Source organism: Tachyglossus aculeatus, chromosome 4 (assembly GCF_015852505.1).
Source record: "Tachyglossus aculeatus isolate mTacAcu1 chromosome 4, mTacAcu1.pri, whole genome shotgun sequence".
Lineage (NCBI taxonomy): Eukaryota > Metazoa > Chordata > Mammalia > Monotremata > Tachyglossidae > Tachyglossus > Tachyglossus aculeatus.
In genome coordinates, this window is record NC_052069.1 from 86,821,691 (window position 1) to 86,837,767 (window position 16,077).

Sequence of the window (16,077 nt, forward strand, 5' to 3'; positions counted from 1 at the left end):
GTAGCCCTGAGAGTTCTGCGTGGCCTAGTGTAAAGAACACGAGATTGGGAGTCAGAGGAGCCGGGTTCTAATCCCTGCCCTGCCATGTACCTGTTGTGTGAGTTTGGGCAAGTCACTCAACTTCTCTGTGATTCCTTGACCTCATCTGTAAAATGGGGATTAAGACTGTGAGCCCTGTGTGGGACAGGAACTGTGTGCAACCCATTTACCTTGTGTCGACCCTAATAATAATAATAATAATAATAATAATAATAATAATAATAATGGCATTTATTAAGCACGTACTATGTGCAAAGCACTGTTCTAAGCACTGGGGAGGTTACAAGGTGATCAGGTTGTCCCACAGGGGGTTCACAGTCAATCCCCATTTTACAGATGAGGTAACTGAGGCACAGAGAAGTTAAGTGACTTGCCCAAAGTCACACAGCTGACAATTGGCAGAGCCGGGATTTGAACCCATGACCTCTGACTCCAAAACCTGGGCTCCTTCCACTGAGCCACTCTCTTGGTACAGTGCCCAGCACACAGTAAGTGCTTAATACCATTAAAAAAAAAGAGGTAACTGAGTCAATGGCAGGGGACTTGGCACAGTAGAAAGATATAGTAAAAAAAACAAACAGCGAAGTTACAAAAGTCCTAGAGCTCAATACAGGAGAATGAAAAAAACTAAGACACCGAGACTGACGCTTTCCAAACTACCAAAGAAGCATGGCCTAGTGGACACAATCCAGGTCTGCAGATCAGAAATACCGGCTCCTCCACTTACCTTCTGTGTGACCTTGGACAAGTCACTTCACTTCCCTACGACTATCTTTAGTTAACATGAAAAAGGAATATACATTCATTCTTTTGATAAGTCAAAACACAGTGACAGAGAAGCAGCATAGCCTTGTGGAAAAAGCACGGGCCTGCGAGGTGGAGGACCTGGGTTCTAATCCTGCTGCTTCACTTGTCCACTGGGTGACTGTGGGCAAATCAGTGCCTCAGTTATTTCATCTGTAAAATGGGGACTAAGACTGGGAGCCTAAGTAGGACAACCTGATTACCTTGTATCTACCTCAGCACTTAGTACAGAGCCCAGGACACTGTAAGCACTTAACAAAGATCCTTAAAAAAATGACAAGCGACATGACAACAAAAACTCAATACAGTAGATTTATTTACTGTTCCCTTTCATATCAGAGTTTATTAAGTTAATACGTATATTGCTGACTGTGCCACAATATGGCAGATATATCAAATATTGGTCATGAAAGAAAGAAAAAATAATTCTTGCTACCATAGGACAAAATGCAAAAAGAACTGAAAAACAAGTTTCAACTACTAGAAATAGGACTGGGAAAAACAGCAGGTACTTTGAAGTTGAGGATCAGAAACAAACCCCCACTTCTTGGGCGAAGGCAGACCCTGGGTAGGGCTCAAACTCAGAGTTTGCTGTATGGGACACACTTTCCTTCCCACTTCTTTATTACCTTGGCAACATTTCATTCAAGTCAGCAACCACATATGATACAACAGACCAAACAGCAGCACAGAGATTCATCTGAACTGGATCCTGAGCTGTCATGGTGTCTCCGTAAGAGTGATGGAATGAGAAGTATTTCTTTAAGTCGTCCAGTAGGCTGGCACCTAAGGAGGAGAGGGAGAGAGGGAGAGAGGGAGAGAGGGAGAATATGTGTGGTGTAAAACAGTGACTAGGAATCCATAGCTTCAGAAACCTCCATGAATCTATTTTCATTAACCCCCCTTTGATTTTTGTTTCAGGTTTCTTTGAGTTCAGTTATCAGCTTGGCTCAGTGGAAAGAGCCCGGGCTTCGGAGTCAGAGGTCAGGGGTTCAAATCCTGGCTCCGCCAACTGTCAGCTGTGTGACTTTGGGCAAGTCACTTAACTTCTCTGTGCCTCAGTGACCTCATCTGTAAAATGGGGGTTAAGACTGTGAGCCCGCCCGTGGGGCGACCTGATCACCTTGTAACCTCCCCAATGCTTAGACAGTGCTTTGCACATAGTAAGCGCTTAATAAATGCCATTATTATTATTATTATGTCAAGCACAATATAAATCAAAGAGGAAAAGGAAAAGCATAACATATTACTAAACCATAAAGCACACCACATAATTGTTCACCACCAAGGTGAGCTATTAAACTTTCATAAGCATTTATGATTCCTTTTGATTTGCATTTGATTTGCAATGATTGCATTTTATTTACTTCTTTATCAGCTGCCAGGAAAGAAGAGAGAAAATCCTTGGCCCAGAATGAGAAGCAGCATGTCTCAGTGGAAAGAACACGGGACTGAAAGTCAGAAGCCCTGGGTTCTAATCCCAGATCCATCACTTGTCTGCTGTGTGACAAGTCACCTGACTTCTCTTCCCCTCCGTTTCCTCATCTCTTTCCCTGTCCCTTAGACTGTTAGCTCCATATGTGACATGGACTTTGTCTGACTAGATGGTATTGTGGTGCCTAATAAATATTACTATTATTATCCTTATTATGAATATTATTAAAACAAAAATTTCACTGGCAGCCCTTGGAAAGTACAATTTGGCAACAAACAGAGACAACCCCTACCCAACAATGGGCTCACAGTCTAGAAGGGGAAGACAGACAACAAAAAAAGTAGACAGGCATCAACAGCATAGATGAATAGATAAATAGAATTATGGATATATACAGTGACCTCATCTGTAAAAATGGGGATTGAGGCTGTGAGCCCCATGTGGGACAGGGATTGTGTCCAACCCGATTTGCTTGTATCCACTCCGGCCCTTAGTACAGTGCCTGGTACATAGCAAGCACCTAACAAATATCACCATTATTATTGCAAGCGCCTTAATCTGCTTCCCTCCTCCCTTCTCTGGAAGAGACATAGCCTCTCTGCACAGACTATATATTTAGATGAAGCCACCTAAGCACAGAGAGGTTAAGCAATTAGCCAAAGTCCACACAATAGAAGTAGGAGGGCTTTTTCCTATTCCAGGGCTCCTTCCATTATGGTTCATTCAGCGATCAGATGAACAAGAAGTCTGGTTAGCAGGTCTTTCATCTGAATCGGGAAAAGGGGGAGTCAAGACTTTTTTTTCTTGGGATCTTGGCAAATTCCAATTCTATTTTCATTTTTTTCCCCTTCTCATCTCTTCTTAAAGTCTAATGGAAACTGATTTTGATCAGTTAGAATCCAGCTTCCTCCCCAGAATAAAACAGCTCTTCTTCTTCTTCTTCAGTCTGTGGGTTTGAAAAAGACATTTGTCCCAAAGGCCACTGACCTCATGATGCACATTTTACAGAACTAAAACAACAAAAGAAAGCTGAGTGCCGAGGCAAACCACAGCAGGGAATCAGCTGAGATCCGATAACTTTCTCCAACAATTGGGCCTTGGTAATTCCATGGAGGTAATTCCTTCATCAGCAATATTTACTAATCTCAAAAAGGAAAAGGAGGCAAATCCTGCTTTTCAAATTCTCAAAGCGCCTGAGCTCATGGACTAAGGAGGGGAAGCAATGTTGAACATAACTAAACTTGTGTACTGAATTACAAGCAGGTATTAAAGGCACATCTCCAAGCCCTCTTGGAGATTAAACCCTCTTTTCCCCAACTCCCTCTCCTTTCTGCGTCACCTACACACTTGCATCTGTACCCTTTCGGTACTTGCTATTTACCCAAGCGCTTAGTACAGTGCTCTGCACACAGTAAGCGCTCAATAAATATGATTGAATGAATGAATCCCACCCTCAGCTCCAGAGCACTTATGTACATATTCATAATTTATTTATTTATATGAATGTCTGTCTCCCCTTCTAGACTGTAAGATCACTGTGGGCAGGGAATGTGTCTACCAACTCTGTTGTACTGTATTCTCCCAAGCGCTTAATATAGTGCTCTGCATATAGTAAGCATTCAATAAATACCATTGATTAACAGGTATATAAACTCCAGGTGGTAAACTTAGAACAGTGCTCAGCGCTTAGAACAGTGCTTTGCACATAGTAAGCACTTAATAAATATCATTATTATTATTATTAAAATAGTTTTCAGAAATATCTGAGTCTGGTAGGACTCAGTCTGATCTCAAGGGGTGTCTTAAGCTCGGGCTGTTACCATCAAATTTTTTTTTTCCAGGGTAGGTTTAGATTTTTTTAATATTAAGTTCATGTGAGGTGGATTTTCTTTCGCTTGTGCGAAGTAAAGGGGCAGAGATCTGAGGTTTTTATGTTTGATCCAGTACTTATAAACAAGAATGAGATTGGATCATAAACCTGTCACTGTCACCACTATGGCATCACATACTGGTATAGCAACATCATCAACATGTATTGAGTACCTACTGGGTAAAGAGCAATGTGCTCGGTGCTTGGAAACATACAGCAGATGACACAATCCCTGTCCTCAAACAGCTTACTATCGACCAACACAGATCGCAGACATACAAGAGACAAGAATACAAGCACAGCCAACAAAGGGGAATAGTGTCATTAAATCAAATCTAAAGACTTTGGTCTTGATCCATTCATTCATTCAATCGTTTTTGATTGATTCAGAGAAGCAGCGGGGAGAGAAGCAGCATGGCTTGGTGGAAAGAGCCCGGGCTTGGGAGTCAGAGGTCATGGGTTTTAATCCCGACTCTGCCACTTGTTCGCTGTGTGACTTTGGGCAAGTTGCTTAACTTAACTGTGCCTCAGTTACCTCATCTGTAAACTGGAGATTAAGACTATGAGCCCCATGTGGGACAACCTGATTACCTTGTAAACCCCTCAGTGCTTAGAACAGTGCATGGCACATAGTAAGTGCTTAACAAATGCCATTATTATTATTATTATTATTATTATCATTTATTGAGTGCTTATTGTGTGCAGAGCCCTGTACTAAGCACTTACACGGCTGGGGGCATCCTGTCATTGGCTTTAAGGTTATTTTGGAAACACAAATGCTCTCTCCCATCCACAGGATGTTTGCTATAGTTCCTCTCCTTTTCCATGAAGTAAAAAACTGCCTGCCAAATTCCACTCTCTGCAGATTCTGTCTCACCACAATAAGCCCCTAGCAGCAACTGATACTTGTGAAAGATTCCAGAATAATAGTCAATAAATACTAATTCCTTGAGAGGATAATGGATATGGAATGAGCCAAATATCTTATAGCCATACTTACACAAAACCAGTTTGCTTTTATGTAATCAGTTGATTTGCATGTAAATAAATTGAGGGTTCATTTTCTCAGTTTTTGAAAGTTGTTTTAAAGCTTCTGAAGTTCAAAATACAAACCTGTAATTTTCTAACATAAATCAACTTCTAAAAGGACTGCGTTAAAGATGAACCTCCAGTCAAGCACCTGGGTAAAATACATTCCTTTTTTATAAACAGATCTTCATCAGTCCAGAGTTCCAATTTAATTACATGGAATATACAGAACAAGCATTCCTCTAATTATAAAAATTATGGGCTTACATTTTCTGAGAATGGATTAGGAAGAATCCTTTACAATATACAGTAGTTAAAAATACTAAATACTTTAAAACTCAGTGTGAATGTATTTTTTCTTTCTGTACCTTTATCAAGGGATGATAATAATAATAATAATGATAATAGCAGCAACATTTGAATTCATATAGCTTTTCACTTTTCTGAGGCATGTTAATACCGATGATTTTATTTTGTCCTCATAATATCTCTGTGAGGTAGGGAGGAATGAGGATTATTATTATTACTATGTGACTTGCCCTATTCCAAGTTCTGGTGTAGATACAACTTAATCAGGTCAGATATAGTCCCTGTCCCACATCTGGCTCAAAATCTAAAGATTAGTATTTCTGTTGTATAGTTCAGAAAATTGAGATTTAAAGAAGTTAAGTGACATACCCACAGTTATCCAGTGGGCAAGCGGTAGAACTGGGGCTGGAATCAATCAATCATATTTATTGAGTGCTTATTCTTTGAGTACTTTTTATTTTATATTTTATTTCATTTCATATTTTATTAAGTGCTTCCTTTATGCCAGGCACTGATTTAAACCCTGGTGTAGATACAAGATAATGAGGCCGGACACGGTCTATGTCCCACATGAGGCTAACAGTCTTAATCCTCATTTTACAGGTGGGCAGAGCACTGAACTGTTTCATTATTCATTTATTCAATCAATAGTATTTATTGAGTGCTTACTACGTGCAGAGCACTGTACTAAGCACTTGGGAAGTACAAATCAGCAACATATAGCGATGGTCTCTTCATTAGAACTAGAATTCAAGTCTCCTGATATCCCACTGTGGATAGGGAATGTGTCTATTCATTGTTGTATTGTACTCTCCCAAGCGCTTAGTACAGTAGTCATACACACACACAGTAAGCGCTCAATAAATACAACTGAATGATTGAATATCCAGGCCCATGTTATTGCCACCAAACAGTGTGGCTCAGTGGAAAGAGCACGGGCTTGGGAATCAAAGGTCATGAGTTCTACTCCCAGCTCCACCACTTGTCAGCCATGTGACTTTGGGCAAGTTACTTAATTTCTCTGTGCCTCAGTTACCTCATCTGTAAAATGGGCATTAAAACCGTGAGCCCCACATGGGACAATCTGATTACCTTCTAAGGATGATGATGATGGCATTTATTAAGCACTTACTATGTGCAAAGCACTGTTCTAAGCACTGGGAAGGTTACAAGGTGATCAGGTTGTCCCACAGGTGGCTCATAATCTTAATCCCCGTTTTCAGATGAGGTAACTGAGGCACAGAGAAGTTAAGTGACTTGCCCAAAGTCACACAGCTGACAATTGGCGGAGCCAGGATTTGAACCCACGACCTCTGACTCCAAAGCCTGTGCTCTTTCCACTGAGCCACACTGCTTCTACCCCAGTGCTTAGAACAGTGGTTGGCACATAGTAAGTGCTTAACAAATGCGACCATTATCATTATAATTTTTATTCAGTTAAACCAAAGTGTCAAAACTTTGCTCCCAAATGAACTGGTCAATCAATTTTTGGAATTTGTTGCTCCCTCATCTTTTTATTCCAAGAAGGCACTAGGATGGAGCAAATTTCATTCATTCATTCATTCAATCGTATTTATTGAGCACTTACTGTGTGTTTAGCACTGTACTAAGCACTTGGGAAGAACAAGTCTCTCTTTCTCCCTTCAAAGCCCTACTGAGAGCTCACCTCCTCCAGGAGGACTTCCCAGACTGATCCCCCTCCTTCCTCTCCCCCTGCTCCCCCTCCCCATCCCCCCCGCCTTACCTCCTTCCCCTCCCCACAGCACCTGTATGTATGTATATATGTTTGTACATATTTATTACTCTATTTATTCATTTATTTTGCTTGTACATATTTATTCTATTTATTTTATTTGGTTTATATGTTTTGTTGTCTGTCTCCCCCTTCTAGACCGTGAGCCCGCTGTTGGGTAGGGACCGTCTCTAGATGTTGCTGACTTGTACTTCCCAAGTGCTTAGTACAGTGCTCTGCACACTGTGAGCACTCAATAAATACGATTGAATGAATGAATGAATAAATGAATGAAGTCGGCAACATCTAGAGACGGTCCCTACCCAACAACGGGCTCACAGTCTAGAAGAAGGAGACAGACAACAAAACAAAACATGTAGACAGGTGTCAAAATCATCAGAACAAACAGAATTAAAGCAAATGAGAATCAGAGATTATTAATTCTCTAACTAGAAGCTTCCTAGTTGAGAAAATAATTTCTACCTCTTAAAGCAAAAGAGGACTATTGCCTCAGAATGGAAAAAAAAGATTGATCATAGCTGTCCTGAGAAGGCAGTAATTAATATTTCAATTTGGAAATAGAACAAGTAAACATGCACGACAACTAAATGAGATCCCAAAATCTTAAAATATGGGGTGGGGTGCCAGTTGGGTCTTTAAATTCCTCTGTGCCAATGAGGTGCATAGACTAGACAGAAGGGAGACTGAGATGGGGGGAAAAAGGGTTTAATCAGGGAAGGCCTATTGGAGAAAAAGTGACTGTAGTAATGGTTTGAAGGTGGAAAGAGTGATAGTTTGGTGTAAATGACGGGAAGGGAGTTCCAGGCTAGGGAGATGATATGGGAAAGGGGTCGTGGTGAGATAGAGGAGATTTTATTTTATTTTATTTGGTTTATATGTTTTGTTTTGTTGTCTGTCACCCCCTTCTAGACTGTGAGCCCGCTGTTGGGTAGGAACCATCTCTATATGTTGCAAACTTGTACTTCCCAAGCACTTAGTACAGTGCTCTGCACATAGTGAGCGCTCAATAAATACGATTGAATGAATGAATGAATGAATGGGGGCACAGTGAGTAAGGTGGCACTAGGGGAGTAGAGTGTGAGGGCTGGGCTGTAGTAGGAGATCAGCGAGGTGAGGTAAGCAGAGAAGCAGCGTGGTTCAGTGGAAAGAGCACAGGCTTGGGAGTCAGAGGTCATGGGTTCTAATCCCAGCTCCGCCACCTATCAGCTGTGTGACTTTGGGCAAGTCACTTCACTTCTCTGGGCCTCAGTTACCTCATCTGTAAAATGGGGATTAAGACTGTGAGCCCCATGTGGGACAACCTGATTACCCTGTATCTCCCCCAGTGCTTAGAACAGTGCTTGGCACATAGTAAGCACTTAACAAATACTAAAATTATTATTATTATACGTAGGATGGAGCGAGCTGATTGAACAAGTTGTGTGCAGAGCATTCATTTATTCAATCTTATTTATTGAGTGCTTACTGTGTGCAGAACACTGTACCAAGCACTTGGGAAAGCACAATACAGCAATTAAGAGAGATAATCCCTGTCGACAACGAACTCACAGTCCGGGAAGGTGGGCGGGGGGGGGGGGGGGGGCAGCACTATATTGACCACTTTTTCTGTTCATTTCACTGCTCTCTACTGAGCGTTTTCTGCTCCTTTCACTACTGCAGGTTCAGTAGAGACAATAACCAATTTCAACTGGAGATGGAGGTGGGGGGACTAAGATAAACTGGAAAACCAAGTGCCCCCTGAGCTGGGGTAGGCCTGCTCAGCTCTATTCTGGGGCCAAGTTGTGAGGTCCTGAAACAGACCATGGTCCGATCGGACTCAGCTAGGCCCCTCATTTGATCCATTTGAGAAGCAGCGTGGCTCAGTGGAAAGAGTACGGTCTTTGGAGTCAGAGGTCATGGGTTCAAATCCCAGCTCCAGCCAACTGTCAGCTGTGTGACTTTGGGCAAATCCCTTAACTTCTCTGTGCCTCACTTCCCTCATCTTTAAAATGGGGATTAAAACTGTGAGTCCCCCGTGGGACAACCTGATCACCTTGTAACCTCCCCAGTGCTTAAAACAGTGCTTTGCACATAGTAAGCGCTTAACAAATACCATTGTTATTATTATTATTATTATTATATTATCCAATTGTATTTTGGTGGTAGTGTGTCACAGAAGCTTGCTGTGGGCACGAAACATGTCTGTTCATTAAAAATTATAATAATAATTATGGTACTTGTTAAGCGCTTACTTTGGGCCAAGCACTGTTCAAAACGCTGGGGTAGATACAAGTTAATCAGGTTGGACACAGTCCCTATCCCACATTGGACTGACAGTCTTAATCCCCATTTTGCAGATGAGGTAACTTAGGCCAGAGAAGTGAAGTGACTTTCTCAAGGTTACACAGCAGACACATGGAGCAGCGGAATTAGAATCCAGGTCTTGCAGTCTCCCAGGCCCATCCTCTTTCCACTAAGCCCCGCTGCTTCTTAGTGAAAATTATTTATTGTTATGTTGTAGGGCGTTCTGGGAGAGATGTGTCCATGGCATCGCTATGGATCGAAATGACTTGCCAGCATTAGACAAGACTCTCCCAAGTGCTTAGTACAGTGCTCTTCACATAGTAAGTGATCAATAAATATGATTGAATGAATGAACTTTTATCTTTATACAAAGGAGACAAGCCCCATTCTTGGAAATGTGCCCATGTCCTGGCCTAGATTTCACCATCTTTCCAAGGAGTTTCCCCGTCTTTACAAGGAGTTTCCCAACTTCCTGATGGCTCTCCTTGTCCAGATCTAATGACCCACTTAAATGCTTGGGCAGAAGGGCCGACTTTTTATTTTGAACACAGAGTTAATAAGGGGATAGGGATTTTAGGGGAAATGAAGAATGGTAGCGGGCAGCTTCAAAAAAAAAATAAGTCCAAAAGTAATTATAATAATGATAATTATGACACTTGTTAAGTATTGTTCTAAGTGGTGGGGTAGATAATAATAATGATGTTATTTGTTAGGCATTTACTATAGTAACAACAATAATAATTATGGCATTTGTTAATCACTTTCTTTGTGCCAGGTACTGTTCTAAGTACTGGGTTAGATACAAGTTAATCAGGTTTACCCACATGGGGCTCACAGTCTTAATCCCCCTTTTACAGATGAGGTAACTGAGGCACAGAGAAGTTAAGTGACCTGCCCAACATCACACAGCTGACAAGTGGCGGAGCCGGCATTAGAACCCACAACCTCTGACTCCCAAGCCAATGCTCTTTCCACTAAGCCACTCTGCTTACAAATTAATCAGGATGGACACGGTCCCTGTCCCACATGGGGCTCACACTCATCCCCACTTCACAAATGAGGTAGTTGAGGTGCAGAGAAGTCGAGTGACTTGCCCAGCGTCCAACAACAGACTTGGGGCAGAGCTGGAATTAAAACCCAGGTCCTTCGGACTCCGAGGCCCGTGCACTAAGCCATCATCATCATCATCAATTGTATTTATTGAGCGCTTACTGTGTGCAGAGCACTGTACTAAGCGCTTGGGAAGTACAAGTTGGCAACATATAGAGACAGTCCCTACCCAACAGTGGGCTCACAGTCTAAAAGAGTGGGCTCAAGCCACACTACTTCTCTACTATTTGGGGTCTTTCCCACCCCGATGGGAAACTCTCAGTTCTTGAGGTGAGCAAGCTTGGGAGTCCAAGTCAGTGCGTGGGGAGGGAGGTCCACCCGACGTCCTCGTGGCTGGATGGGCCTCCATGGGCTTCAGCCTGCTTGACTCCACTTGTCTACCCTGGCAGGGCCTGCCCATTCCCTGAGGAATGCTACTCCTCCAGGACACTTAGTTGAGCCTCACATTAGGGTTAGTGTCTGTGGGACACATGGACTGGGATTGTTGGTTGATTCTTAACCCAGAAGCAGTGTTGCCTAGTTTAACGTTATGGCCGGTACCAAGATGCAAACCGACAAAGTCAATTTCCCCTATTAAATTCTTCTTATAGCACAGGCTGGGGAGTCAGGAGGACCTGGGTTCTAATCCTGGCTCCACCACTTGTCTTCTGTGTGATCCCGGGCAAGTCACTTCACTTCTCTGAACCTCAGTTACCTCATCTGTGAAATAGGGATTAAGACTGTGAGCCCCATGTTGAACAGGAACTGCGTGCAACTCGATTTGCTTGTACCCACCCTACCACTTAGTACAGTGCCTGGCACATAGTAAGCACGTCAATACCATTATCATTATTATTATCACTATCCTCACACTGCGGTTTGTGCCTGTGGGAGATATGGATCAGGAATGATTGGTAAGATTTTACTGAATTTGTAGCACAGCTCAGGCTGGTTAAACCATTCTCAAATCACGGCATTTTATAATGTGGCTTTGCTAATTAACGGCCCATTTGAACAGATGTAAATGTGCTCCATCAGCGCTCAAAGCAAGCCTTTCCAGATAGGATCTCAAATACCTTACTGAACCTGACGATGCTGACTTCTAAAATAAAGAATGGTGCTTCTGGCTGCTGAGAGCATACCTTATTAACTCACATAATTGCTTCCTCCACATAATTTTCTACCCCAATTCTGAATTTTAAGGAGGAAATAAAAGATTGTATTTGGAAGCAGAGAGAGCAGAGCATACTGGGGTAGGAATAGGAGTGTGGTCAGGAGGAAATGAATAAAGGTTGGTGAAGTCATACAAACTCCAGCAGATGAAGATAAGGATCACCACATTTTAACGCTGCCGGTAAAGGCTTACAGCCCCTCTCAGGGTCACACCTTGAGAGTTTCCAGTACTCTACCAGTCTCAACTATGGGAGGGAGAGTCAAACAGAGGCATATCCATTCCAATCCTAGCAGGGTCACACCTGGAGAGTTTCTAGTACTCTACCAGCCTCAACTATGAGCCTGTTGTTGGGTAGGAACCGTCTCTATATGTTGCCAACTTGTACTTTCCAAGCATTTAGTACAGTGCTCTGCACAGAGTAAGCTCTCAATAAATACGATTGAATGAATGAACTATGGGAGGGAGAGTCAAGCAGAGGCATATCCATTCCATTCCTAGCTTGGCCAGTGGCTAGTGAGAGAAAGGCAATCTGATAAAAGTCTAAACTCGCCTGTGCTGGGCAGAAGCAGCATGGGAGAGAGTCAAGAGTGGAGACCCAAGGTTACTGCACTGAAGGAGGCAATGGAAAACCACTTCCATACTTTTACCAAGAAAACTCCACGGATACATATCAGGACAATTGCAGATGGAGGTGGGGCTTACTGGGAGAGATGTGTCCATGGCGTTGCTATGAGTTTGAGACAACTTGAGGGCATACGACAAGACAGGCTCACAGAGACGAGCAAACTCCGGGTAGGGAGAGAAGAAGGGAAGTGGACTTGCTGTAATTCAATGAGTGCTTATTGTACATAACCCTATGGAGAATGCAATAGAAGTAGGAGACCTTGTTTTTAAGTATCCTCTTATTTTTCTCTTCCTTCTTCCCCATTTTCGTCCTCTGTTTCTTCTTTTCTTATCTTTTTTCTCCAGCTACCCACTGCTAGACTTTATGCTTCACATAAACAGCCCCTCCTCTGTTTTGGGGTTGCAAAATTTATCCAAAACCGTGAAGAGATTATGTTAGTAAATATGGTATTAACTGCTCTCTTGACTCTTTTCCTTTATCCCCACAGACCCTGTAGATTGTGGGTTTGTTGTGGGCAGCGAGAGTGTCTACTGACTCTGTTGTATTCTCTCAAATGCTTAGTATAGTGCTCTGCATGCAGTAAGTGCTCAGTAAATACTATTGATCCCTACCGAACGTCCATATTTTAGTGGCAAGCAGGGGTCAAAGGCAATGGCCAAGGCCAAGAGGCCAACTGGCCAAGTCAATTTCTCATACTAAACTTCTACTTGTGTTCCCAGATTTTGTCAAAAGTTTGACTTGTCATTACGTATGATGCTCTTATAGGCACTACTGCCTAAAAATTAAGGTTCTTATATGGGTTTGAAGATTGAAGATATTGATGCAATCCTCATTTGAAGATGATGCTATCAAAAGTGAGGCCCTACGCATCTATGTGCATGAATGGAATAAAAAAAAAAATGGATTCAGGATTGACACATCTTTCCTAACTGTTATGAAGTCAGCTGTTACTGCACCACAAAGTTAATTAGGCATAGTCCTCTGGGGAGCCATTTTGGAGGTTTAAGTGTGGGCAACCTTTAGGACATCTTCTGTAGCCCCTCCCTCATCTGGGGTGAGAAGTGTGTCCCCAAATAGGGCCACTTAGACACTCAGAGTGTCGCTGCTGCTGCCTCAGTGATCAAAGTACCAATACGACTAGCCACCTTTTGCTGAGGGCTTATGTTTGGGTATCCTACTGTCAATAGGATATGCGTTAGAGTTGCATTTCCAGTATTGGTGATGGTTTGTGCCGAATCACTCAGGGAACATGTCTACCAACTCTGTTAATCTGTATTCTCCCAAGCACTTAGTACAGTGCTCTGCACAAGGTAAGTGTTCAATAAATATGACTGATGGATTGGTTGAATCATTCTCAATCTGCGACACAGCCCCACTGTGATCAGCAGCAGGCATTATCAGATGGGTGACAGGTCAGGCACAAAGCTTGTGGCTCCTGGGCAACCTGTGACTCTACATGCACTTACCAGAGATGATGTAGCAATATGAAATTGGGGTGAAAAAGGGATAGAAGGGGTACTGCCCCTTATTTGGAAATGGGAAAAAGAAAGAGGGTCATGAGACACGGAGATCTAGAAATTCAGAAGTCTGTATGCTTTAAAAAAGATTTCTTCTCAGTCAAAAAAAAAAAATTCTGCTTCTGGGGTCTCCCAGGCAAGTTACCTTCTGGGGGAAATGTCAGGGAAAATGAGGGAGATATGATTACGAGTGTGAGCCCCATGTGGTACAGGGACTGTTTCCAACCTGATTAGCTTGTACCTATCCCAGTGCTTAAAACAGTGCTTGGCACATAGTAAGTGCTTAACAAGTACCATAATTATGACCTGCCCACCACACAGTTAGGATATAATGTGCCTGGCTGGCTCAGGGCAGGAGTCAACTTGCCCATCTCGAGGGTCAGCTTACCTCAATGTTCCCTGCTCTTTCCTCTCTCTGACTTGGAGGGACTGGGGAGTTTGCTTGAAAATTCATTCATTCATTCAATCATATTTATTGAGCACTAACTGTGTGCAGAGCACTGTACCAAGCACTTGGGAAGTACAATTTGGCAACATATAGAGATGGCCCAACAGTGGGCTCACAGTCTAGAAGATCATTACCTCTCAATCAATCAATTGCTTTTAATGAACACTTTCTAAGTGCAGAGCACTGTACTAAGTGCTAGGGAGAGTAATAATGATAATTAATAATAACTGTGGCATTTGCTAAGTGCTTACTACCTGCCAGACACTGTATTAAACAATGGGGTAGATGCAAGCTAATCAGATTGGTCACATATGAGGTAACTGAGGCACAGAGAAGTGAAGTGACTTGTTCAAGGTCACACAGCAGACAAGTGAGAGAGCCAGGTTTAGAACCTAGGTCCTTCTGACTCTCAGGTCTGTGCTCTTTCTATTAGGCTACACTGCTTCCTGGTACAACAGCATTCAAATGAGCACTCAAATGAGCAATTATTAACCTACTGCTATATGGTAACTCATAGACATGGCTTTTGGACAAAGTTTAGGTCAGCTAAACTATTCTCTCTAAAAGAAGTCCCTTTAAAAATACTTGTAGTTTTAGAAAATAGGAAGCTACACTCAAGCTGCAGAATCATCTTAAAACCACAAAAATCACTTATCGTTAGAATATATGCTCGACTTCCTTCCCCTCAGAAACAAGACTGTAAACTCTTCCTCTAGACTGTAAGCTCATTGTGGACAGGGAATATGTCTGTATATTGTTGTATTGTACTCTCCCAAGAGCTTGGTATAGTGCTCTGCACACAGTGAGTGCTCAATATATACAACTGAATGAATGAATTTATTAGGAATAAGTGTAGACCTGCTTTCAGTGCTTCATTTGGTCATTAGTAGAAATCACTTGGCTACCTATTGCGTTTTTATCCCAAATCATTTACCAAAGAACAATCTATAAAGAGGAGACAAAACTGATAGTACTTGTGATTGGAGACCACTCAAGGGTGGAAGATGGCCAAAAGGTCAGTGAATTTTGACAATACTACCATTCACTTCAATTTTATTTATAAAATAAACTTTCCTTTTTCTTAGATACTAGCACATTGCTCCCCTGTAAACAGACTACAAAAGGGCCAAAGCGGTTCAGTCTGGAGAAATTTTGTTAATGATGTGCATCTAGCTTTATTTCTATTTATTCTGATGACTTGACACCTGCCCACGTTTTGTTTTGTTGTCTGTCTCCCCCTTCTAGACTGTGAGCCCGTTGTTGGGTAGGGACTGTCTCTATATGTTGCCGACTTGTACTCCCCAAGCGCTTAGTACAGTGCTCTGCACACAGTAAACACTCAATAAATATGATTTAATGAATGAATGAATGATAAATACAGTTTTCAGGCCGACACCAAAACACATACAGAGATCTTTTAAACCCAATATCTAGCAAGGGAATCACACTATTGTTCAAAGAGTATACTTGGAAAACTCCAAAGTTGACCAAGCAAATCTACATACAGTAAGTGCTCATATAAATACCATTGTTTGATTGATCTGATAAATTATTCTTTTCAATGCTTCAAACGCATTTCACAAAAAGCACGTCACAGAGGAATATCCATCAGAAACCTAGATCCATTAGAAGATTCTGGCATGAAGCAGTCCATTTGAAATATGTCTACTAAACTGGAACCAGGTTTAGCATTTAGATATAG

General features: G+C 42.1%; 1 protein-coding gene across 2 annotated transcripts in view; it reads right to left on the minus strand.

Moving 5' to 3' along the window:
* Nucleotides 1-1,141: 1,141 nt before the first annotated feature.
* Nucleotides 1,142-16,077, minus strand: part of CPQ (carboxypeptidase Q) — a 389,493-nt gene continuing 374,557 nt past the window's right edge. For both annotated transcript variants that reach the window (XM_038745090.1, XM_038745091.1), the window contains one exon: nt 1,142-1,629. In XM_038745090.1, coding sequence (XP_038601018.1) covers nt 1,469-1,629 — 161 coding nt within the window. In that variant the 3' untranslated portion in view covers nt 1,142-1,468. The remainder of the gene's footprint in view (nt 1,630-16,077) is intronic.